Source organism: Pristiophorus japonicus, chromosome 8, assembly GCF_044704955.1.
Source record: "Pristiophorus japonicus isolate sPriJap1 chromosome 8, sPriJap1.hap1, whole genome shotgun sequence".
Lineage (NCBI taxonomy): Eukaryota > Metazoa > Chordata > Chondrichthyes > Pristiophoridae > Pristiophorus > Pristiophorus japonicus.
In genome coordinates, this window is record NC_091984.1 from 180,756,913 (window position 1) to 180,783,176 (window position 26,264).

The 26,264-nt window shown below is 48.7% G+C and overlaps 1 protein-coding gene across 3 annotated transcripts in view; it reads right to left on the bottom strand.

The window, feature by feature from the left end:
• LOC139268852 (uncharacterized) overlaps positions 1 to 17,595 on the bottom strand; it is a 227,658-nt gene extending 210,063 nt beyond the window's left edge. For 2 of the 3 annotated variants that reach the window (XM_070887620.1, XM_070887619.1), the window contains exon 1: positions 17,462 to 17,595. In XM_070887620.1, the coding sequence (XP_070743721.1) occupies positions 17,462 to 17,585 (124 nt within the window). In that variant the 5' untranslated portion in view covers positions 17,586 to 17,595. Of the gene's footprint in view, positions 1 to 6,491; positions 6,522 to 17,461 lie in introns of those variants that run through there. The other variant, XM_070887621.1, reaches the window with a different exon arrangement.
• Between the last annotated feature and the right edge of the window lie 8,669 nt (positions 17,596 to 26,264).

Here is a 26,264-nt window from a genome sequence, read left to right on the forward strand (position 1 = left end):
ATTCATGACCTCGACCTTCGGCTCTAGGCGGATGACTTACCCTCAGGACTCAAACCCGGCAAGTACTGTACACAGAGTGGCGCCTTTTAGAGGCTGGAGTGTAGAACGTGAATCTTCTCAGGGGAGAGAGAACAGGCCCCCGACTCCCTTAACTCAGAGTCCGCCAAGGGGGGCTAATCGGGTAGCACCATGCTGGCGTTGCGAAAGGAATCATAGGGCTCACCAGTGCCGTTTTAAAGAATGTATGTAAAGACTGCAGCACAAAGGGCCACCTCCAGTGAATGTGTAAAAGAAATATGACTCACTGTGTTGATGAAGAGTCTGCAGATGGCCACGAATCCAGCACGGATTATGAAGCAATAGTCAGAGAGGCAGCTCAGCCCCACGATGAGGTATATAGCATGTTTACCTGCACCACAGAATGTTCTCCATTGAGGATGGAAGTCGAGATCAATGGTGTTCCAGTCTTCATGGAAGTGGACATGGGGGCGAGCCAGTCAGTAATGAATCAAGAAGCCTTTGAGAGGCTATCGGACAATCAGGCTGAACGGCCCAAGTTGGTCCCAGTTGAGGCAAAGCTGCGCACCTACACCAATGAACTTATCCCAGTCGTTGGTAGTGCGGTTGTAAAAGTACTCCATGATGGCACGGTGTACAAGTTACCCCTATGGATTGTTGCAGGTGATGGACCAACGCTACTCAGAAGAAGGTGGATGGAGAAGATCCATTGGCGCTGGGAAGATTTCACCCCTCCAATGATCGACGTCCCCCGTGCTCAGAGGCAAAGCAAGCCCCCACAGGAGGTTGGATCCGGCACCAGAGAGCAGGCCAACACATCACCTGAGGCACAGACCGCTCATCATGACTGCGTGGAGATGATCACCTGAGACGACCTAAACACACCTTCCAGGCTCCAGTGGCAGGACTCCGGAGGAAGAAAATCGGACCCAAAGGCGACTTCCCAGCTTCGGTGGAGGAACCCGGGGAGAAGAGGATCACAGCAGTCGACATCGTGGATAAAAAAAGATGGTGCTCAAATCACGCGGTGAGGCGCTGAAGAAAAATATGGCGGCGGCCAGACCACGAGGTGCAGCGCTGATGGAGTAACACGTGGCACCAACCAAAGAAGAGGATTGGGGTAAAGATAGCAAGGCTCTCTTAAAGGGACCCTGCAACTCACCACACTTAAAGGGACAGTTCCACACTCTCTATTAATATAACAACAACTGTGAGTTAGATGTAAAATATGTAATTGATGATCAGAGTTGTGTACATGCAATAAGCAAGGAAAAGTCGCGCGATTGCGACCATGTAAAATGTGTAATTGATGATCAGAGTTGTGTGCATACAATAAGCAAGGAAAAGTCACGCGATTGCGATCGGAGCTACAGGTTATTTACAATAAGTAATGAAACATTGTGTGGTGTATAATTTCAATTGTATACGGTCAATGCAGCGGACAAACACCCATCAGGAGCACACAGGTCCAGCGAGCTACCCAATGCTGTAGCCTGCGTCCCTGGGACCAGAGTGGTGTACCATGGAGTGTGGCCACAAGCAGCTAATATAGACAATCTGCAGAGCAAGTGATCTCAGGAGGGCAACGGCAATGGTATCGATACCCTGCCCCCGATCAGCTCCACCTTTCAGGCACCCGATGGCACCAACCGCCACGAGCCTGAAAGAGCGAACTGCGCTAAGGTGCAGTCCCCAGACCCTATCGCCACCAAGACTACACTCAGGAACGAAGGGTCACCCGCAACAGGTCTCCCAAATGGGACTGGGATCAGCCAGGATCCCAAACCAAATAACGCCCAGGCAAGTGAGTCAGCAGTTCCCTGTGCACTGCTAGATGACTGCTCCTCAGGGAGCAGCAGCGACCCGGAGCGCAAGGAGAGGACAGGGAGGTCACAGGCATCTGTGAACCTGCCCGACGCTAGAAACAACGGCAAAGGCCCTGAGAGCAGGCAACTTGAGCCAACCGGGTTCCCACTGCCAGCACTGGGCACCGTGCTGTCACCAGACTACCTGGACACCATCCAGCAGTTCTGGCACTAGTTTGGCCTCACGCACCGGTGCTGACCCCAGCTCTGACTCCAAGTATAGTCCAAGCATGTACCTCACCATTCAAATGTACTTATCTCACCATGGTACCACGAATGCAATACTGTAAATGCAATTATTTTTTTTGGACTTGAATGTATATGAATGTAATGAGCCATCGGCACAATCTGTATGGTGGGGGTTGTGGGGGGGAGAGAGAATGGAGTGGTCATGGACACACATACAGAAACCACCAGCAACTCTACTGCCAACGAAACACCACCTACTCACCGAAGATGAAAATGACCCTCCAAGGATCAACCAGAGCTAAGCCCAGAGCACAGTCAATGCAAAGGTGATTTGCACTAAAGGCTTGGGGGAGAGTGATGTCATGTATTCTACATGGTTACTGCTTGTACTATTACATATGATGTGCCACCAGAGGGCACCACAGTGGGAGACTTGTAGTTTACCTGTACAGGTGTGCCAGGCCTAGTATAAAAGGCAGGCCACCATGTGTGATCCTCACTCTGGAGTTACATTAAATAGACTAAGGTCACTACAGTTCAAGCACAACACACTGTCTCGTGGAGTCATTATTAGAGCATCTGAAGACACAACACTTTTGATATACCTGTAGAAGCTCTTACTGTCTGTTTTTATATTTCTTGCTAGTTTACTCTCATATGCTATGTTCTCTGTCTTTATCATTTTTTTTAATCATCCTGTGCTGGTTTCTAAAAATTTCCCAAGCCTCTGGCCTGCCACTGTCCTTCACAATATTGTATGCATTTGTTTTCAATCTGATCCAATCATTTACTTAATTAGCCAGGGATGGTTCATCCTTCTCTTAGCATCTTTATTTCTTACTGGAATAAATCTTTGCTGAGAGTTATGAAATAGCCCCTTAAATGTTTGCCACTGTTCTTCTACAGTCTTACACTTTAATATATTTTCTCAGTCCACTTTAATCAACTCTACCTTTATACCTTTGTCATTCCAAAGAGGATCCTAAACTACAAGATCATTAATTAATCCAGACTCGTTACACATTACCATATCTAAAATAGTCTGCTCATTGGTTGGTTCCACAATGTATTGTTCCAATAAACCATCGCACATACACTCTATGAACCCTTCCTCAAGGTTACCATTGCCAATTTGATTTGTCCAATCAATATGAAGATGAAAATTGCCCATATTATTGCTGTACCATTCTTACAAGCCTCCATTGTTCCTTGATTTATAATCTCTGCCACAGCGTGGCTGCTGTTTGGGGGCCTGAAGACCATTCTCACCACTGACTTCTTTCCCTTATTACTTCTTATCTCCACCCAAACTGATTCTACATCTTGATCTTCTGAGCCAATATCATTTCTTACTACTGCACTGATCTCATCCTTTATTAACAGAACTACCCCACTTCCTTTTCCTTTCTGTCTATCCTTACGAAATGGCAAATACCCCTAAATATTTAGTTCCCAGCTTTGGTCACCTTGCAACCATGTCTCTGTAATGGCAATCCGATCATACCTATTTATTTCTATTTGTGCCGTCAACTCATCTATCTTGTTACGAATGCTTCATGCTTCGGTCCCTGTTAGGGACTGCGCAGCCCATTTAAAGTTTTGCATAATTGCGAAATTTCACATTATATAAAAGCTGTGTGGCCATGCAGCTTAGAGGGAACATTGGTGCCAAGGCTGGTGAATGGAGTTGGGATACACAATAGCCATGATCTCATTGAATGGAGGAACAGGCTCGAGGGGCTGAATGGTCTACTCCTGTTCCTATGTTCATGCAAATGTTAAGAATAACCGTTAGCACAGTAGGGACAGGAAGTTACAGAAGGACATAGACAGATTAAGTGAGTGGGCAAAACTGTGGCAGGTGGAGTTCAATGTGGTGAAGTGTGAGGTCATGCAATAGAGAACATTGAAAATCTCAGCAGGTCAGGCAGCATCTGTGGAGAAAAAAACAGAGTTAACGTTTTGATCGACGATCCTTCGTCAGAACTGCTGAATGTTCGAAAAGATCACATTCTTAAGCACTGAAAGGGGGAGGGGAAGAAAGAACAAAAGGGAAGGTCTGTGATAGGGTGAAAGGCAGGAGAGATTAGAGAAACAAAAGAGATGATGGGCCGAATTGAAATGGTAACATCAGTTCTGAAGAAAGGTCGTCGACCTGAAACATTAACTTTATTTTTCTCTCCACCGATACTGCCTGACCCACTGAGATTTCCAGCATTCTCTGTTTTTATTTCAGATTCCAGCATCCGCAGTATTTTGCTTTTGTGTAAGGTCATCCACACTTGATCCAAGAAAGGTAAATCAAAATATTTTATTCATGGCGAGAGACTTGAAGCTGTGGAGCAGCAAAGGGATTCGGGTGTCTAGGTACATACATCTCTAAAAGCTAGTGCACTGGTACAAACAATAATCAAAGGGCTATTGTAATGTTGGCCTTTACCTCAAGGGGGCTGGAATATAAAGGGGATGAACTGTTGCTACAGTTGTATAGGGCCTTGGTCAGACCCCATGTGGAGTACTGCATTCAGTTCTGGGCACCGAACCTCAGGAAGGATATATTGGCCTTGGAGGGGTGCAGCGCAGAGTCACAAAATTATACCAGGGATTAAAGGTGTAATGTATTTGCTTCATGGGTTCTTTGCTTAAGAATTCATAGCAACACATTGCTATTAAGAACTAGTTGGTTTATTAACAAAGGTTTAACAATCACACTACACATTACCAGTTCATCCACTAGGCTCACAACCGCAGATCTCATTGTGGATGACCTAGACTCAGCTGACTGGGGTTTTATTGAGACTTGAATATCACATGACTGGCTAAGCCACTCACAGTGCAACAGCTCTACAACTATTTTAATTGTAACTTTAAATCAAGTGCCCCCTTTTGGTGAGGACAGTAGAACCCACAAATTTCCGAATAAAACTTTGAAGAAAACTTCGTTCAGATTAAAATTTGGTTGCCGGGGGTGATGATGCACTTCAGTCCCTCCGGTGCACAGCTCTCACAGAAAGCCACGAGCGTACCGGTGGACACAACATGCTCCATCTCCAGGGACACCCTGGCTCAAACATAGCCATGGAAGAGAGGCAGGCAGTTGGGCTGAACGACCCCCTCGACCGCCCGTTGCTTGGACCTGTTAGCAAACCTCTGAGCATACTCACAGATGCATACATTACAAAAGGGTTAAATTATAAAACCATGTTGTAAAAACTTGCCTTTTATTCCCTGGAATTAAGAAGGTTGAGGGGTGATCAAATTGCGATGTTTAAAATGATAAAAAGGAATTCAGTAGGGTAGATACAGCAAAGCTCTAGTGGGGGAATCCAGCACAATCTTAACATTAATGCTTGGACTTTCAGGAATAAAATCAGGAAGCACTTTTTCCACACAAAGGTAGTGCAAATCTGAAATTCTCTCGCCCATCAGGTTGTTGATGCTGGATATGGATCATAGGCAGGTAAATGGAGTTGAGGTGCCAATCGGCCACAATCTAATTGAATGATGGAACAGGCTCGAGTGGCTGAATGGCCTACCTCAGTTCCTATGTTCCTAGTTGATTATCTGGGATGGAAGGTCAGACTGGGAAGGATTGAGTAAGGACCATATGTTTAAGATGCTGTGTCTGACATTTCAAATAAACACATATTTGCCGTTAACAAACAAAAGATTCTCCTCAATTCCCCAAACCATCTCACCATTCCCCGGCTCAGAGAGTGGGGCAGCAATCTGCCCTTTGGATTGCACCAATGCTGCTCTGTAACTGGACACCGGAAACGCGAGGAAAAGGGCAGAAGGCGATTCAAGAGACCCTGTCGGTGAAGGGCCGTTCCTGTGATCTGCATCTCTACAGCTGAAGGTTGAAGCTCACCCACTACCACAAGCACAAACCTATCTGCAGCCCCTCTATGCATCACGTGCTGCTAGACCATTGGAACCCCTCTGCACTACCCCACAATGATCTTCTATTAACTCGACTGCAACTATCGTCATATGCTCTGAAATTGCAATGTTTAGAGTACAATTTCTAACAAGATTTCTCAGTGCAGCTTGCATTTAGAAAATTTCTCGTACAGATCAAGTATATATATAGTGAGCATTTCCACTCGATTCTATTGAATTAACATATCACGGCTGTACGCAGTTTACCATCACCAAGCAACATCCCTTCACCAGGGACAGCACTTCAGGAGCTCTGAATCATGCTTTCCTCAATTATATTTAAAAGCTCAGTGATCCACTTAGCTTGAAGTCCTTGCATTCCAACTTATGCCTTCTCCTTTCAGGTTGCACCTATTATATTTAAATGGCTCTCTCACAATGCACTTTATCTTAACACGCAGTTGCTCTGATATTGCCGCATCCCATGGTGGCACCCTTTCAACCAGCTCTTTAATGCCATCTTGTGCTTCACCCCACCTAGCAGACGAATTGAATGGCCTCACCGGCTTGGCTTCAACTCGAATCGCGACACAATTTGCTGGAGAGACCAAACCAGGACAGGACCACACACCTATATAGGACGGGAATATATCATGGTTACATTCACTACAGCACTCAGACACAAGCTGCATCCACTCTGATTTAACAGACTGTTTCTGGCTCCAATAACAACTTGCTCTTATTTATGCTAGTGATCATAATTCAGTTAGATTGAGGGTAGTTACGGAAAAGGACAAAGATAGACCAGGAATAAAAGTTCTCAATTGGGGGAAAACCAATTTTACTAAGCTGAGATGTGATTTAGCCAAAGTTCGGCTGGAAACAGCTACTGGAAGGTAAATCAGTGTCAGAGCAGTGGGGGGCATTCAAGGAGGAGATCCTGAGGGTACAGAGCAAGTATGTTCCCTTAAAGAAAAAGGGTGGGACTAATAAATCTAGAGCCCCCTGGATGTCAAGGAGCATACAGGGTAGGATAAAGAAAAAAAGGGAGGCTTATGACAGATACTGAGGGCACAACACTGCAGAAACTCTAGAGCAGTATAGAGTGCAGGGGTGAAATTAAATATGAAATTAGGAAAGCAAAGAGAGAGCATGAAAAAATACTGGCAAGTAAAATCAAGGAAACCTCAAAGATGTTTTATAATACATTAAGAGCAAGAGGATAACTAAAGAAAGAGTAGGGCCTATTGGAGACCAGAAAGAAAATCTGTGTGTGGAGGCGGAAGACGTGGGTGTGGTTCTTAATTAATACTTTACGTCTGTTTTCACAAAAGTGAGGGTGATACAGACATTGCAATCAGTGAGGAGTGTGAAAAATTAGATGAAATTAACGTATGGAGAGAGGAAGTATTAATGGGCTTAGCAGCTTTGAAAGTGGATAAATTCCCAGATCCGGATGAAATGTATCCCAGGCTGTTAAGAGAAGCAAAAAAGGAAATAGCAGAAGCTCTGACCATCATTTTCCAATCCTCTTTGGCTTTAGGTGTGGTGACGGAGGACTGGAGGACTGCTAACGTTGTATCATTGTTTAAAAAGGGAGAAAGGGATAGACCGAGTAATTACAGGCCAGTCAGCCTAACACTGGTGGTGGGAAAATTATTGGAAAAAATTCTGAGGGAAAGGATAAATCTTCATTTAGAAAGACACAGATTAATCAAGGACAGTCAGCATGGATTTGTTAAGGTAAGGTCTGACTAACGACTGAATTTTTTTAGGAGGGTCGATGAGGATGGTGCGTTTGATGTAGTCTATATGGATTTTAGCAAGACTTTTGATAAGGTCCCACATTGCAGACTGATCACGAAAGTAAAAGCCCATGGGATCCAGGGCAAAGTGACAAGTTGGATCCAAAATTGGCTCAGAGGCAGGAAGCAAAGGGTAATGGTTGAAGGCTGTTTTTGTGACTGGAAGGCTGTTTCTAGTGGGGTTCCGCAGGGCTCAGTACTACGTCCCTTGCTTTTTGTGGTATATATATCAATGATTTACTCTTGAATGTAGGTGGAATGATTAAGAAGTTTGCAGATTATACAAAAATTGGCTGTGTGGTTGATAATGAAGAAGAAATCTGTAGACTGCAGGAAGATATCAATGAACTGGTCAGGGGGCAGAACAGTGGCAAATGGAATTCTATCCTGAGAAGTGTGAGGTAATTAATTTGGCGAGAGTAACAAGGCAAGGGAATACACATTAAATGGTAAGACACTGAGAAGTGTAGAGGAACAAAGGCACCTTGGAGTGCAGCTCCACAGATCCCTGAAGGTAGCAGGCCAGGTAGATAAGATGGTTAAGAAGGCATACGGAATACTTGCCTTTATTAGCTAAGGCATAGAATACAAGAGCAAGGAGATTATGGTTGAACTGTATAAAACACTAGTTAGGCCACAGCTAGAGTACTGCGTGCAGTTCTGGTCACCACATTACAGGAAAGATGTGATTGCATTAGAGAGGGTACAGAGGAGATTTACGAAGGTGTTGCCTGAACTGGAGAATTTTAGCTAGGATGAAAGATTGGATAGGCTGGGTTTGTTTTCTTTGGAACAGAGGAGGCTGAGGGGAGACCTTATTGAGATGTATAAAATTATGAGGGGCCTAGATAAAGTGGATAGGAAGGACATATTTCCCTTAGCAGAGGGGTCAACAACCAGGGGGCATAGATTTAAAGTAATTGGTAGGAGGTTTAGAGGGGATTTGAGGGGAAATGTTTTTACCCAGAGGGTGGTGGAGGTTTGGAACTCACTGCCTGAAAGGGTGGTAGAGGCAGAAACCCTCACCACATTTCAAAAGTACTTGGATATGCACCTGAAGTGCCTTAACCTACAGGGCTACAGACCAAGAGCTGGAAAGTGGGATTAAGCTGGATAGCTCTTTGTCTAGCGGTGTGGACACAATGAGCCGAAATGGCCTCCTTCTGTGCTGTAAGTTTCTATGATTCTATGCTCCTTAAATAAGGAATGCCTCTGAGGGAAAGGGAAAGCACATAGAGGATAAGATTGAAAGAGAATCAAGGCATGTTCAGAGAGCTAGGAAAAGGATAACCGGCCAAAATGAGAGTATCAAAGCACAGGGAAGTAGTGGCTATGTACTTTTCCTCCTGAGGGGGATTGGAGTGCAGGACGAGCAGTAATCAGCCTTGTGTCAGCCATGGCCTAGTGGCAGCACTCTTGCTTCTGAGTCACAAGGTCGTGGGTTCAAGTCTCACTCCAGAGACTTGAGCACATCATCTAAGCTGGCCCTTCAGTACTGAGGGAGTGCTGCACTGTCGGAGGACGACCCAAAGTGCTTTACAACCAATGACGTATAGTCACTGTTGTAATGTCGGAACTGCGGCAGCTGTCTTTCGGATGAGACGTTAATCCGAGGCCCCAGCAGCCCTCTCAGATGGATGTTAAAGATCCTAATGAGTGTTTTCCCAGTGTGCTGGCCAACATTCATTCCTCAAACTACATCACTAAAACTGATTATCTGATCGCTTAACTCATTGCTGTCTGTGGGACCTTGCCGTGCACAAATTGGCTGCCGCAGTTCCTACATTACAAAAGTGGCTATACTTCATTGGTTGTAAAGCACTTTGGCGTGTCCTGAAGTTAGCAGAGTGGAGGGTGTCAGTTGGAACACATGGCTGGAGAAGATTCTTGAGAAAGGTTGAAGCAACTTATCTCTTAATTGCAAGGTGGAGGTAGGGATGCCAGTGAGGACAGTATTCAAGTACAGCTGAGGTGATGAAGGTGTGGCTCAGGAGTTTGATTGTGGAGGGAGAGAGATAAAGGTCGACAAAGACATGCATTCCAACTGACTGGGAATGGGGGAAGCAATTCTCAGGTTGAGCAGAAAGCTAACACTGTGTATAGTCTAGTTCAGCATGCAGGAACAGCTGGACTAAGTTAATGCAGTTGGAGCCAGAAGGACATGGGCGCTGACGAGAAGCAAAGAGCAATGCTTTGATTTTGCCAGCATTGAGCTGAAGGAAATTTAGACTTGTCCAGTAATTGATGTTGGGCAGTCAGATAGGTGAGGCAGATGTGGAATCAAAGATGGGTATCATCAGTGTATCCATTAAACTTAGCCCTGTGTTTGTTGGTGATATCCATAACTTATTAGCATGAAGATTATAAGTATGAGGGTATCAAGGATGGACCACTCGGGTATTGTAATGTATTTGCTTCATGGGTTCTTTGCTTAAGAAATCATAGCAACACATTGCTATTAAGAACTAGTTTGGTTTATTAGCAAAGGTTTAACAATCAGACTACACATTATCAGTTCATCCACCAGGATCACAACCACCTGCCTCATCAGTGTAATAAAGAGCTCCACCTAGTGGACTACTGCTCCACCTAATGGACTACTATGGTAATGCAACTGCTTCTGTAAATGCAATAAAAGTCACATGTTGAATTGGAGCCATCTTATAAATTGTGTTTGTTAGTGGCGTCGTAAGAATACAGCACAATCGTGGATCCCCTGAACTTAACTGGCTGGGGTGTTATTGAGTCTTGTGAACATCACATGAAAGGCTAAGCCACTCACAACTCAACAGCTCTACAACTATTTTTGTATAACATTAAATCAAGTGCCCCCTTTTGTAAGGGCACCAAAGCCCACAAAATTAACAATGTAATCTTGTCAAATCAAATTAAAATTTAGTTGCTGGGGGTGATGATGCACCCCAGTCCTTCTGGTGCCCACTTCTCGCGGATGGCCGCGAGCGTACCGGTGGACACCGCGTGCTCTATCTCTAGGGACACCTTGGCACGAACATAGCTGCGGAAGAGAGGCAGGCAGTCGGGCTGAACAACCCCCTCGACTGCCCGCTGCCTGGACCAGTCCCACAAGTAGGCCCTCCGACCTGCCTGCTCCCCTCCAAACCGGGTCAACAAGAGCTCTACAAACCTGTGAGCATATTCACAGGTGCCTACATTACAGGTACAAAAGAGGCACTGGAGGAAAAGCATTCGAGAAGGTGAAGTGGTTGTATTAAGATTTGTACAATTCAAGCCAGGGGAGCATGGGGACATGAAAATAGTCCATGGAAGAGAGACAGTGGAGGAGAACATGGGGGTTAACAGTTTTGAATGCAAGGTGAGGTCGAGGAAGGCAAGAATGCGTAGCAAGCAACAGCCACACAAGATGTCATTGCTTACTTGGACTTTGACCAGGGCAGACTTGGTGCTATGGGCGAGTCAGAAACCATATGGGAAGAACTGAAAAAAGGAGAGGTAACCACAGAATTGGTGAGTAACTGCCTTGGAGTTTAAGGACTTTGGAAAGAAAGGGCAGGTTGGAGATGTTTAAGAGAGTGGAAGAGCCACGGCTATCCTCTTTTTCAGTCATCATCATAGGCAGTCCCTCGGGATCGAGGAATACTTGCTTCCACTCTTAGCATGAGTTCTTAGGTGGCTGTACAGTCCAATACGAGAACCACAGTTTCTGTCACAGGTGGGACAGATAGTCGTTGAGGGAAAGGGTGGGCAGGGAGCCTAGTTTGCCACACGCTCCTTCGCTGCCTGCGCTTGATTTCTGCATGCTCTCGGCGACGATACTCGAGGAGCTCAGCGCCCTCCCGAATGCACTTCCTCCACTTTGGGCGGTCTATGGCCAAGGACTCCCAGGTGTCAGTGGGGATGTCGCACTTTATCAGGGAGGCTTTGAGGGTGTCCTTGTAACGTTTCCTCTGCCTGCCTTTGGCTCGTTTGTCGTGGACGAGTTCAGAGTAGAGCGCTTGCTTTGGGAGTCTCGCTTCTGGCATGCGAACTATGTGGTCTGCCCAGCAGAGCTGATCAAGTGTGGTCAGTGCTTCAATACTGAGGATGTTGGCCTGGACGAGGACGCTAATGTTTGTGCGTCTGTCCTCCCAGGGGATTTTCAGGATCTGCGGAGACATTGCTGGTGGTATTTCTCCAGCGACTTGAGGTGCCTACTGTACATGATCCACATCTCTGAGCCATACAGGAGGGCAGGTATTACTATGGCCCTGTAGACCATGAGCTTGGTGACAGTTTTGAGGGACTGTAGAGGAGTGATGACAGAAGTTTTGAAAGGACTGGTGATAGTATCAGAGGATAGCAAGGGGTTGATGTTATAGGCAAGCATGGGGCTGAGAAGAGGGAATTAGGCAGTCAGGAGTTGGTTGGAAGGAGGTCAAGAGAACAGACGATGGCCATCTTAAAGGAAATTGGTTTGGTGATATTGGAGGGACAGAGAGGAGGAAATGTGGGCAGTTTTGGAGAAGGGCAGGGCTGACATTGGATAGCAGAAGGGAAGGGAAGGTACAGAGGAAGCAGAAAACCCGTGGATAACCTTGATTCTCGTGACAGCCTATGAGCTCCTCACATTCAGTGTCAGGGGTTAGGATGCAGATCGTGGGCGAGGAAACTCTGAAGAGATGGTGTTAAAGAGGAGGACTTCAGAATCATTATAAGGGTGATTCTGGAGTAATGGGCTCTCTCAATTATCGTAAAAACATTTTAAAAATTACTCTCCCTAGCCCAGTGGTACACAGTGGTGTTCCCCAGGGATGGGTACGAGGAACACTGCTTTTCTTGATATATATTAATGACTTGGACTTGGGAATACAGGGCACAATTTCAAAATCTGCAGATGACACAAAACCTGGAAGTATAGTGAACAGTGAGGAGAATAGTGATAGACTTCAAGAAGATATAGACAGGCTGGTGAAATAAGTGGACACATGGCAGATGAATTTAACGCAGAAAAGTGCAAGGTGATACATTTTGATAGGACGAACGAGGAGATGCGATATAAACTAAAGGGTACAATCCTAAAGAGGGTGCATGAGACCTGGGGGTATATGTGCACAAATCGTTGAAGATAGCAGGGCAGATTGAGAAAGCGGTTAAAAAAGCATATGGGATCCTGGGCTTCATAAATAGAGGCATAGAGTACCTTTATGATGAACCTTTCTAAAACACTGGCTTTAACTGGAGCATTGTGTCCAATTCTGGCCACCACAGTTTAGAAAGGATGCAAAGTCTTTAGAGAGGGTGCAGAAAAGATTTACGAGAATGATTCCAGGGATGAGGGACTTCAGTTACGTGGACAGACTGGAGAAGCTGGGATTGTTCTCCTTGGAGCAGAGAAGGTTGAGAGGAGATCTGATAGAGGTGTTCAAAATCATGAGGGGTCTGGACAGAGTAGATGGAGAGAAACTGCTCCCATTAGCAGAAGGGTTGAGAACCGAGGATACAGATTTAAGCTGATTGGCAAAAGATCCAAAAGCGACATGAGGAAATACTATTTGATACAGCGAGTGGTTAGGATCTGGAATGCACTGCCTGAAAGGGTGGTGGAGGCAGATTCAATTGTGGCTTTCAAAAGGGAGTTGGATAAGTACCTGAAGGAAAATAGTTTGCAGGGCTACGGGGAAAGTGCAGGGGAGTGGGACTAGCTGAAGTGCTCTTGCAGAGAGCCACCACAGGCTCGATGGGCCGAATGGCCTCCTTCTGTGCTGTAACCATTCTATGGTTCAGTGTTATCCAATACATTAGCCACCAGACACGTGTGGCTAATTGGGAATGTGAGGAGCTCATGGGCTTCCTGATCTCTGCAAGTTACCTCAAGATTATCCACTGGTTTTTTGTTTCCTTTATGCCTTCCCTATCCTTCTGTTGCCCAATGTCAGCTCTGCCCTTCTCCAAAACCCTGCCCACATTTCCTCCTCACTTGCTTCCTATCTGGCCCTCCAATCTCACCAAACCAATTTCCTCTAAGAAGGTTGTTCTCTTGACCTCCTTCCAACCAGTAGTAGGATGGAAACACCAGCAACACCATACAGAGATTAGAGGGGTCATCATAATCAGCTCGACCAATCGGAGTATCCATTCCAGGCCAGCAGAAGAAAACAAGCCCAACCAATAATGAGCAGTTCCCACAAGGAATGTCATGGCAAAGGGCAAGTAGCATCCCACTGCGTTCTGGTGGGAGGGTGGTGCGAATCTGGAGGGAGGGAGGGCGGGTCAGGAGGGAGGGAGGAAGGATGGGTCTGGAGGGAGGATGGGGGCGGGTCTGGAGGGAGGACGGGGCGGGTCTGGAGAGGGGGGGGGAACGAGGGCACGAATCTGATGGGAGAGAGGGCAGTGGGCAGGTTCGGAGGGAGGGAGGGCGGATCAGGAGGGAGGAAGAGTGGAGGCGGGGTCACGAGTCTGGAGGGAGGGAGGGCAGGGGCACAGGTCTGGAGGGAGACAGGGTGGGAGTGGGTCTGGATGGAGGTAGTGGGGAGGCAGAAGGGTCTGGAGGGCGGGGATCGAGTCTGGAGGGAGAGCAGGGGTGGGTCTGTAGAGAAGGCAGGTTCGGGGGGATGAGTTTGGATGAGGAAGGGGAATGAGAGCGGGTCTGGAGAGAGGGTGGGGGCAGGTCTGGAGGGAGAGCGGGGCAGGTTATAACAACAGAAGAAATAGGAGCAGGAGTCGGCCATTCAGCCTCTCGAGCCTGCTTCGTCAATCAATAAGATCACGACTCCACTTTCCTGCACTATCCCCATATCCCTTAATTCCCTTAATATTCAAAAATCTATCAGTCTATATCTTGAAAATACTCAATGACTGAGCATGCAAAGCCCTCTGGGGTAGAGAATTCCAATGATTCATCACCCTCTGAGTGAAGAAATTTCTCCTCATCTCAGTCCTGAATGGCTGACCCCTTATTCTGAGACTGTAACCCCTGGTCCTGGACTCCCCAGCCAGGAGAAACATCCTCCCTGCATCTACCCTGTCAAGCCCTGTAAGAATTTTGTATGTTTCAATGAGATCACCACTCATTCTTCTAAACTCTAGAGAATATAGGCCTAGTCGACTCAATCTCTCATCATAGGACAATCCCCCCATCCCAGGAATCAGTCTGGTGAACCTTCGTTGCACTCCCTCTATGGCAACTATATCCTTCCTTAGATAAGGAGAACAAAACTCTACACTGGGCCCTATATAATTGCAGTAACACATCTTACTGTTATACTCAAATTCTCTTGTAATAAAGGTCAGCATACCATTTGTTTTCTTAATTGCTTATTGTACCTGCATGTTAACTATCATTGATTCGTGTACAAGGACACCCAGATCATTTCTCAATCTCTCACTGTTTAAATAATACTTTGTTTTTCTATTTTTCTTACCAAAGTGGATAACTTCACATTTTTCCACATTATATTCCATTTGCCATGGTCTTGCCCACTCACTTAGCCTGGCTATATCCTCTAGAAGTCTCTTTGCATCCTCTTCACAACTTACATTCCCACCTAGCTTTGTATCATCAGCAAACTTGGATATATTACATTAGGTCCCCTCATCCAAATCATTGATGTATATTGTGAATAGATGAGGCCCATGCACTGATCCTTGCGGTACCCCACTAGTTACAGCCTGCCAACCCAAAAATGACCCCTTTATTTCTATTCTCTGTTTTCTGTCTGTTAACCAATCCTCAATCCATGCTAGTATATTACCCCCAATCCCATGAGCCCTAATTTTGGTTAATAACCTCTTGTGTGGCACCTTATCGAATGCCTTCTGAAAATGCAAATACACCACATCCACTGGTTTCCCCCTTATCTATTCTGCTAGTTACAACCACAAAAAACTCTATAACAGATTTATCAAACATGATTTCCCTTTCGTAAATCCGTGTTGACTCTGCCCAATCCTATAATTATTTTCTAAGTGTCCTGTAACTATGTCCTTAATAATAGATTCTAACATTTTCCCTACTACTGATGTCAGGCTAACTTTTCTCGCTCCCTCCTTTCTTAAATAGTGGGGTTACATTTGCTCCCTTGCAATCCGCGGGAACCGTTCTAGAATCTATGGAATTTTGGAAGATATCAACCAATGCATCCACTATCTCTATAACCACCGAGGGTCTGGAGGGAGAGTGGGGGAGGGTCTGGAGAGAGTGGGGAAGGGCCTGGAGAGAGTGGGGGCGGGTCTGTGGAGAGTGGGGGAGGGTCTGGTGTTACTCATTGCTGAGATTATTGACTCGCACAATCACTTTGATGAAGTCAAAGTTCCCTCTGCAACTGCTGGACAGAAATCTAGAAGCTGCACTAAGACGTGCTGTGTCTGATCAATTCATGGCAGAAATCCAAACTTTAGTGAAAGAGAAACTCTTTTGGTGAAAGAGTTTTGCACTGAAAGGCAGAATATGTTTATTAAGTAACTATTTATGTAAAGTACATGTTTTCTACTAAAATGAGTGGATGTGGCTAAAATGGTGGCACCATAGCCCCCCCCCCCCCCCGTGGCTGGTCAGCCATTTGTATTGGACAGCACTGCTCTCACCATAATGAATTTACGCACGTACCCCAAAAATAGATAATCCGAACATAAATCAGATCAATGCACACCAAGAGGAAATGAAACCACATCCTGTCAAGTAAAAATACACCAACACCTGCCTGACTCTTGCAAAGACAGGGTGTCTTTGTTTGCTTAACATGGGCCTGCTGCTCGTATCTGGGTATCTGGCCCAGATCCTAACCATCTCTTCGCAGCCAAGTTCTCACCTCCTATCTTTGTTACAGTCCTAAGATGAGCACAAGTTTATTTACAGGAACCATAAAGCAGGACTGCCCAACCTTGTGTCTCTGTGTGCCCGCAGAGGTACATACGATGCAGCCTCGGGGGCCTTGGATAAAGACCCTATTAATTTCCATATATCTCAAAAAAAGAAAAGACTTGCATTTATATAGTGCCCTTCTGAACCTCAAGACATCTTAAAGCGCTTTACAAGCAATGAAATACTTTTTAAAGTGTAGTCACTGTTGTGATGTAGGAAACGTGGCAGCCAAATTGCGCCCAACAAACTCCTAGAAACAGCAATGTGATGATGACCAGATAATATACTTTTAGTGATGCTGGTTGAGGGATAAATATTGGCCAGGGCACCGGTGATAACTCCCCTGCTTTTATTCGAATAGTGCCGTGGGACAGTTTATGTCTAAGTGAGAGGGCAGACGGGGCCTTGGTTTAACGTCTAATCTGAAAATCGGCACCTCCAACAGTGCAGCACTCCCTCAGCACTGTACTGGAGCGTCAGCTTAGATTGATGTGCTCAAGTTCCTGGAAGTGGGTCTTAAACCTACAACCGACTGAGAGAGCGCTACCCACTGCGCCAAATCTGCAAAATGTTGTAGAGAGTGAATTTTCCTCATCTGTCCTGACTTTTGCCACTTTGTCTTTACTGCCCCTCTATCATCTGCCCCCCCCCCTTGGCCTTGTTGCCCCCCCTGCCCCAGGCTATTGCCCCGAACCCTCTGTTCCGTGTCGATCCGTGAGCTGAGCCCGTGTTCCTCTGCCCCCTGGCGGCCAGTGGCGGCGAGCCCGGGCGCACAGAGCCACCAGTTGCAGCGCTGACAGCGCAGCGAGTTGGGGCGGGGCGATGTGGTGCGAGCGGGCCAAGGCCGGGACGCTGCCCCTCTCTCTCTCCCCGCCGGTAATTACCGTGCTGCCGGTTGCTGTAGAGCCCGTGACACTCCTGCAGGATCCTCTGGTCGGCCGCGGTAATAACGCCATCGATGCTGTTGGCCGCCCGCCGCGTCCAAGGTCCCGGTCCCGGTCCCAACATCAGTGCGGTGACAGGAGGCGCGCAGGCAGCGCAGCTCTCGGGGAGCGTGCGCGCCGCCGACACGCCGCGGGGGGCGCGCGGCGTGGCGTTGACAGGGCGCGTGCACGGATCAGTCACCTAGGACCTGAACTGAGAGCTGGGGAGGTTAAGCCTGAGACGGGCGGCCACCTAACAGCAACTCCCACATTACAACACTGACTACACTCCAAAAGTACTTCATTAGCTGTAAAGCGCTTTGAGACCACCTTCCCAAGATGTTTCACAGGTAGTTTACAGATGATACTAAGTTGGGTGACAGTGTGAGCTGCGAGGAGGATGCTAAGAAGCTGCAGGGTGACTTGGACAGGTTAGGTGAGTGGGCAAATGCATGGCAGATGCAATATAATGTGGATAAATGTGAGGTTATCCACTTTAGTGGCAAAAACATGAAGGCAGAATATTATCTGAATGGTGACAGACTAGAAAAAGGGGAGGTACAACGAGACTTGGGTGTCATGGTACATCAGTCATTGAGAGTTGGCATGCAGGTACAGCAGGCGGTGAAGAAGGCAAATAGCATGTTGGCCTTCATAGCTAGGGGATTTGAGTATAGGAGCAGGGAGGTCTTACTGCCGTTATACAGGTCCTTGGTGAAGTCTCACCCCTGGAACATTGTGTTCAGTTTTGGTTTCCTAATCTGAGGAAGGATGTTCTTGCTATTGAGAGAATGCAGCGAAGGATCACCAGACTGATTCTCAGGATGCCAGGACTGACATATGAGGAGAGACTGGATCGACTCGGCTTATATTCAATGGAATTTAGAAGAATGAGAGGGGATCTCACATAAAATTCTGACAGGACTGAACAGGTTAGATGCAGGAAGAATGTTCCTAATGTTGGGGAAGTCCAGAACCAGGGGTCACAGTCTAAGGATAAGGGGTAAGCCATTTAGGACCGAGATGAGGAGAAACTTCTTCACTCAGAGAGTTGTTAACCTGTGGAATTCCCTACCGCAGAGTTGTTGATGCCAGTTCATTGGCTATATTCAAGAGGGAGTTAGACATGGCCCTTATGGCTAAAGGCATCAAGGGGTATGGAGAGAAAGCAGGAAAGGGGTACTGAGGTGAATGATCAGCCATGATCTTATTGAATGTGGTGCAGGCTCAAAGGGCCAAATGGCCTACTCCTGCACCTATTTTCTATGTTTCTGTTTCCAAACCCGCGACTCCTGCCACCTAGAGGGACAAGGGCAGCAGGTCCATGGGAACCCCAACACCACCAAGTTGCCCTACAACTCTCAGAGCATCCAGACTTGGACATATAAGGGTCGAAATTGCCCCTTTTAGCTAAAGTTTGCGGCGGTGGGCGCTGCAGGCTCCCACGGGAGTTAGCAAAGGCGCTGCCATGGAGGCGTCGCACACCCAGCGATGACTTCATCACCGTGTGTGGTGACCCGAGCGTTGCGTGCCGATCCCTTTCCGCCCCACGGTGGACCTTGGCCAGCAACCCGCGAGGCTGGTATGGGTGATGTCAGCACCAGCCTTGAGGGTCGCGAACCGCGCTGACCTCCGCTCGCTTACAAGGGAGGTCGGGAGCGCCCCGCGCCGCCATCTTACCTATTTGGCCGACCCCTTCTTGACTTCCCTGCCCTGGTCCGGGCCGCCATCGTGCACCATTATATATCGCCATTCTTTCACGGTCGTCGGATCAAAATCCTGGAATGCCTTACCTGTTTTCTTTGAAACAGAGGAGGCTGAGTGGAGATTTGATTGAGGTGTATAAAATTATAAGGGGCCTGGATAGAGTGGATAGGAAGGTCCTATTTCCCCCAGCAGAGGTGTCAATAACCAGGGGGCATAGATTTAAAGTAATTGATAGAAAGATTAGAGGGGAGTTGAGGAGAACTTTTTTCACCCAGTGAGTGATGGGGGTCTGGAACTCACTGCCTGAAAGGGTGGTAGAGGCAGAAACACTTATCACATTTTAAAAAAACTTGGATATGCACTTGAAGTGCCGTAACCTACAGGGCTATGGACCAAGAGCTGGAAAGTAGGATTAGGCTGAATTGCTCTTTTTTGGCCGGCAGACAGGATGGGCCTGAATGGCCTCTTCGGTGCCGTAAATGGCTATGATTCTAACTGTGTCACTAAGACAGTGAGGAGAGAGGATACAATTTTCTTTATGCAGAGGGTTGTTGGGGAGCATAGAATGCATTGTCACTGGGGGTGGTTGAGGCAGAGATCATTGTATCTTTTGAGGGAAGAATTGAAATATTTGAGGAATAAAGGAAGGTACAGGGTTATGGGGAGAGGAGGGTGGAAATAGTTTTGGATTGCACTATCAAAGAGCTGCCAGACACGATTAGCTGAATAATATCCTTCTGTGCTGTAAACCTCAATGGTACTAAATCCTGGAGTGTTTGCCCACAACCTTCTGACTCAGATGTGAGCTACGAATGAACCAGTCTGATAGTTAGGCCAATGGCTGCAGGGTGATTGACAGGTAACTGTTATACACAGCTATCAAGAAAGCAAGATTTCCTGAAGTGCTTATACATAAGATTGATGGCTAAACAGAAAGCAATGATCAAAACTGATGGCTTTGCAGTTAAAACGTATTAAAGTTAGCTCGACTCCTTCCGATTCAACAGACTCATCTCGGAGCAAAGGTTATAACCAGACATTAACCGACTAAATATCCCGCCTCAGCACAGCTGGTTTCTAAATTTCTTGGGTTGATTTTGTACATTCAGCCAGTTTTGCAATTGTACCAAGATATATTTAATATGGCCAAACCCTTCTGATATAGATATTAAAAGATTTAATGTTTGACATCAGATGAAACTCCCTATTCAGCACTGTAACCTCCTGAGCCACATCAATACAAAGAATTGCTGCAGTTTCTTTTATCAAAGAAAGTCTCATGTAAAACTCCAGCATGTACAAATTCACTGAACCATGCTCAGTAATTGCTGCTAATCGGTGCAGTGGGAGTACGAGAGAAATTTAATTCCATCAGTTTGTTTAACAAATGTACATCATTAGTTTTTAATAAGCTCAGAAAATTCCATTACTTCCTTAATTTGTAACACATTATTTCTGTTCTGTGAGCAAGGTTCTCCTAAAGGAATTTTTTTCTAAGCCTTAGATGAGATTCCCAATTGTAAGCCGTGCATCTTTTTGTAATTGGCATTTCGACTTTCAAATATTTATGTATAATTCAATCGCTGGTAAGTGTCGAGTTAACTGATCACAGCAGTGGAAGCAGTTGGGGGATCTACAATTAGCTACACCATCCTTGGTGAGGGAGAGAAGATAGATCAGGCAGGAGTCCTGATCCTGATCCCTATCGAGTGTTTCAACAATGACATGCATTTATATAGCACCTTTAACATTGAAAAAAATGGCCCAAGGCGGAGATATAATCAAAAATGGATCAAGTAATTAAATAATATATTCCCTGCTAATGAGTGTGTGTTTTTATAAACCTTGGTTGAGGACAGAATCGAGCTTGGATGGGATGCTTCCACAATGAAGTAGGCCGCCAATATCTGGGGGTAGATTTTTCTCTTCGATGCCAGGGCACAAGAGCTTGGTGGGGTGAAAGCCCCAGCCACAAGCTGCTCATAATTTTCTGGCCATTAAAACGTAAGCCACTTGTGTCCGATTTTGGCTTCTGTGCTGCAGAGCTCTTTCACCCTGGCACTGTTGAGGCTTGCGCATAAAGAATGGACTCGGAGGGAAGATACTGGGCGCAGGTCAGTTGTAACAGAACAGGACCTTAGCAGGAGTCAGCTCTTTCAGGATAGGAAGAATACTGGGGGAAGAGGGCGCAGTAATTCAAAAAATACATGTAATCACTTCTTATTTAAAAGGATTTTCATAACCAACTGCTAACCAGGTCCCCAAAATGCTCACTGTCAGCATGCATATAAAAGGAAATAAAACATGCAGCCAATTTAACATTGAAATGGTCACCCAACAATTTTCCACCCAGGGAGGAGGCAGGTTTGCACAGGGCTAACATTGGTCAGATAGGCCCAGATGGGCAAGAGAGGAGCTGGAAGACTGAGGGTGGGAGGAAGCAAAGCCATTACACTTGGGGTGGGTCGCACGTGAGAGTGTAGCAGAACTGAAGCATTCCGGGGGACAGGTTGATGGGAGCACAGAGGAATGTGTGGAATTATGACAGTAGCCGAGAAACAGTTTTCTCTGGGTCACACTAATCATGTGACACCACAAACCGATGTTGGGATCTGATTGGTCTGTAGGGTTATGTAGTCAGCATGGAACAAACACCACAAAAGGCTCGGTACAATCATAGGATATTGAAAGACCCAAGATCCATAACAGAGATGGAGGAAAAAGTCAAGATTTTAAATTTAAAAACATGCACTTTCCGTAAAGACATTCTACCAGAATCGAGAAGTTAAATTTGTTGATACAGGCAGTTGGCTTCCTTCAGTTACAATAGAAAATGGAGATTTTTTCCCAGTTTGTTTTTCCTGTTCCTGTTGGTCCAGAATATGACGGTATACAGCAACACAGAACTGATACTACAAGTTTATTTGGAGCATGTATCCCCTTTGGAAGACATATATACACAAAATACATAGTACAGCATTAAACACTGCTTTAGCTACACATCAACAAGTAACTGATCACAGTAAGTAGGTTGATATCTTTTAATCAGCTTAGGATGCCGTGAAAATTAAACCTTTGTGGATGGGGGGAAGGGGGGTGGGTTGCTTGAAATGAACTTACATAAAGTTCAATTTACAGAGTATATGTTGCTCACAATGAGAAACAATCCTGTGAATTTGCATGCTAATAAAGTGACGTTTTGGAAGATAAGGCCCAGCTTTAGCTCCCCGGCACTCCAGCCCAAGAGCCTTGCCCGTGTGGAGCACCCAATTGTAAATTCTGCCACTAGCTGCCCACAATTTTGTGTCATAAAAATTGAAGATGGAATTCAGACACAGATCAGCTATGATCTAAGTGAACGGCAAATCAGGCTCAAGGGGCCGAATAGCCTACTCCTGTCCCTATGAAATAGTGTACAATACTTGCCCGAATTCTATTACGTGCTGCAGGCGAGAGAAGCTCGAATGTCCGGGGTTAAGTGGAAAACCTGTTGTCGCCTATATGGGCAACTATACATCATTCATCCCTGGTTGTCACGCACCTTATCCAATGAGATTGACTTGCAGAGGTACAGACCCACCTCAAAAGTTGGCCAGCACCCGTTTCATTTACATCAGCATTTTTTTAAATTACTTTTTCCTTTTAAAGCAGTGTGAAAGGCAACGAACCAGTGCAATCACTGAACCAAGCTGCACTTTCCTCCAAGCTTGCATCACCACAAACAAGTGATCTAGCGACGGGTGGCAGTAGATTCCGCTGCTGGAAGACAGAGCGGGGAGAAAAACAAATACGAGGACAGGACCCCCTGCTTTAAACTCCATCCACCTCACAATGCGGTCATCTTTACTAGAGATGTTAGACATCCTTCGGGCTACTGGCTGGATGTCGTGTGTGTGCTGCTGCCACTTCCAGTAGTTTTCCCGGTAGCACTGCCTTTGGGGACTCTGGTGGCACTCGGCTGCCGCGGCACACGCTGACTGGATCCTTCGCGGCTGGTGCTTCGCTCGGTCTGTGTCTGTGCTCCACTGATGGCGGTGTTGGATTTATTTCTCACTGCGAAGGAAAGAAGTAAGGGAGGGAAAAGAAAGCAGTCAGCTTTGTAATCAAGACATTTTGGAATCTAACAGCATCACACACTCTAACAGAGGCAATATGTCCTATTGCTAGTGTTCCTCCAAGGTGAAAAGATGGGTCAAAATACACTGATATGCCCTGTTGTGATGTGAAATGCAGCGGTGAGTGCTTTATCAATATGGCGTCTATTTGATCCTCTCCAGTTTAGGGGGACAGCAACCCATCAGCCGTTTTGATTAAATCCAACAGACATGATGCCAAAAGGGAGGAGAAACACACAATATAAAAAGTGGTTGGACTGGCACAGGTTAATCCCTGCTTCCCAGTAGCTGACTTGATGTTTGGGTAGTGGTACCATGAGGAAGGAAGGGAGGGAGGGTTGAAGGGGGGGGGGGGGGGGGGGGGGAAGAAGAAGGGAGGGGAAGAGGGGAGGGGGGAGAGGGGAGGAGGGAGAGAGGAGGAGGGAGAGGGAGAGGGGAGGAGGGAGAAGGGGGGGGAGAGGGGAGGAGGGAGAAGGGGGGGAGAGGGGAGGAGGGAGAGGGGAGGAGGGAGAGGGGAGGAGGGAGAGGGGAGGAGGGAGAGGGGAGGAGGGAGAGGGGAGGAGGGAGAGGGGAGGAGGGAGAGGGGAGGAGGGAGAGGGGAGGAGGGAGAGGGGAGGAGGGAGAGGGGAGGAGGGAGAGGGGAGGAGGGAGAGGGGAGGAGGGAGAGGGGAGGAGGGAGAGGGGAGGAGGGAGAGGGGAGGAGGGAGAGGGGAGGAGGGAGAGGGGAGGGAGAGGGGAGGAGGGAGAGGGGAGGGAGAAGTGGGGGGGAGAGGGGAGGAGGGAGAAGGGGGGGGAGAGGGGAGGAGGAAGAAGGGGGGAGAGGGGAGGAGGGTGAAGGGAGAAGGGGGGGAGAGGGGAGGAGGGTGAAGGGAGAAGGGGGGGAGAGGGGAGGAGGGTGAAGGGAGAAGGGGGGGAGAGGGAAGGGGGGGAGAGGGGAGGAGGGAGAGGGGAGGAGGAAGAAGGGAGGAGGAAGAAGGGGGGGGAGAGGGGAGAAGGGGGGGAGAGAGGGGAGAAGGGGGGAGAGAGGGGAGAAGGGGGGGAGAGAGGGGAGAAGGGGGGGAGAGAGGGGAGAAGGGGGGGAGAGAGGGGAGAAGGGGGGGGAGAGAGGGGAGAAGGGGGGGAGAGAGGGGAGGAGGGTGAAGGGAGAAGGGGGGGAGAGGGGAGGAGGGTGAAGGGAGAAGGGGGGGAGAGGGAAGGGGGGGAGAGGGGAGGAGGGAGAGGGGAGGAGGAAGAAGGGGGGGAGAGAGGGGAGAAGGGGGGGAGAGAGGGGAGAAGGGGGGGAGAGGGGAGAAGGGGGGGGAGAAGGGGGGGAGAGGGGAGAAGGGGGGGAGAGGGGAGAAGGGGGGGGGAGAGGGGAGAAGGGGGGGAGAGGGGGAGAAGGGGGGGGAGAGGGGAGAAGGGGTGGGGGAGAGGGGAGAAGGGGTGGGGGAGAGGGGAGAAGGGGGGGGAGAGGGGAGAAGGGGGGGAGAGGGGAGAAGGGGGGGGGAGAGGGGAGAAGGGGGGGGGAGAGGGGAGAAGGGGGGGAGAGGGGAGAAGGGGGGGGAGAGGGGAGAAGGGGGGGGAGAGGGGAGAAGGGGGGGGGAGAAGGGAGAAGGGGGGGAGAGGGGAGAAGGGGGGGAGAGGGAGAAGGGGGGAAGAGGGGAGAAGGGGGGGAGATGGGGGAGAGAGGAGAGATGGGGGGGAGAGGGAGAGATGGGGGGTGAGAGGGGAGAGATGGGGGGTGAGAGGGGAGAGATGGGGGGTGAGAGGGGAGAGATGGGGGGGAAGAGGGGAGAGATGGGGGGGGAAGAGGGGAGAGATGGGGGGGGGAAGAGGGGAGAGATGGGGGGGGAAGAGAGGAGAAGGGGGGAGAGGGGAGAAGGGGGGGAGAGGGGAGAAGGGGAGGAGAGAGGGGAGAAGGGGGGGGAGAGAGGGGAGAGGGGAGAGAGGGGAGAAGGGGGGAGGAGGGAGAAGGGGGGGGAGGAGGGAGAAGGGTGGAGGAGGGAGATGGGGGGGGAGGAGGGAGATGGGGGGGGAGGGAGGGAGATGGGGGGGAGGAGGGAGAAGGGGGGGGAGAGGGGAGAAGGGGGGGGAGAGGGGAGAAGGGGGGGAGAGGGGAGAAGGGGGGGAGAGGGGAGAAGGGGGGGGAGAGGGGAGAAGGGGGGGGAGAGGGGAGAAGGGGGGGAGAGGGGAGAAGGGGGGAGAGGGGAGAAGGGGGGGGAGAGGGGAGAAGGGGGGGGGAGGGGAGAAGGGGGGGAGAGGGGAGAAGGGGGGGGAGAGGGGAGAAGGGGGGGGAGAGGGGAGAAGGGGGGGGAGAGGGGAGAAGGGGGGGAGAGGGGAGAAGGGGGGGGAGGGGAGAAGGGGGGGGGAGGGGAGAAGGGGGGGGAGAGGGGAGGGGAGAGGGAGAAGGGGGGGGGGAGAGGGGAGAAGGGGGGGAGAGAGGGGAGAAGGGGGGAGAGGGGAGAAGGGGGGGAGGGGGGAGAAGGGGGGAAGGGGGAGAAGGGGGGAGGGGGGAGAAGGGGGGGAGAGGGAGAAGGGGGGGAGGAGGGAGAAGGGGGAGGAGAGGGGGGGAGAGAGGGGAGAAGGGGGGGAGAGAGGGGAGAAGGGGGAGAGAGGGGAGAAGGGGGAGAGAGGGGAGAAGGGGGGGAGAGAGGGAGAAGGGGGGAGAGAGGGGAGAAGGGGGGGAGAGAGGGGAGAAGGGGGAGAGAGAGGGGAGAAGGGGGGAGAGAGGGGAGAAGGGGGGAGGAGGGAGAAGGGGGGGAGAGGGGAGAGGGGGGGAGAGAGGGGAGAAGGGGGGGGAGAGAGGGGAGAGGGGGGGGAAGAGGGGAGAAGGGGGGGGAGAGAGGGGAGAAGGGGGGGAGAGTGGGGTGAAGGGGGGGAGGAGGGGGGGGAGTTGGGGGGGGTGAGTGGGGTGTTGGGGGGGAGTGAGGGGTAGATGGGGGGGTGAGTGGGGTGTAGGGGGG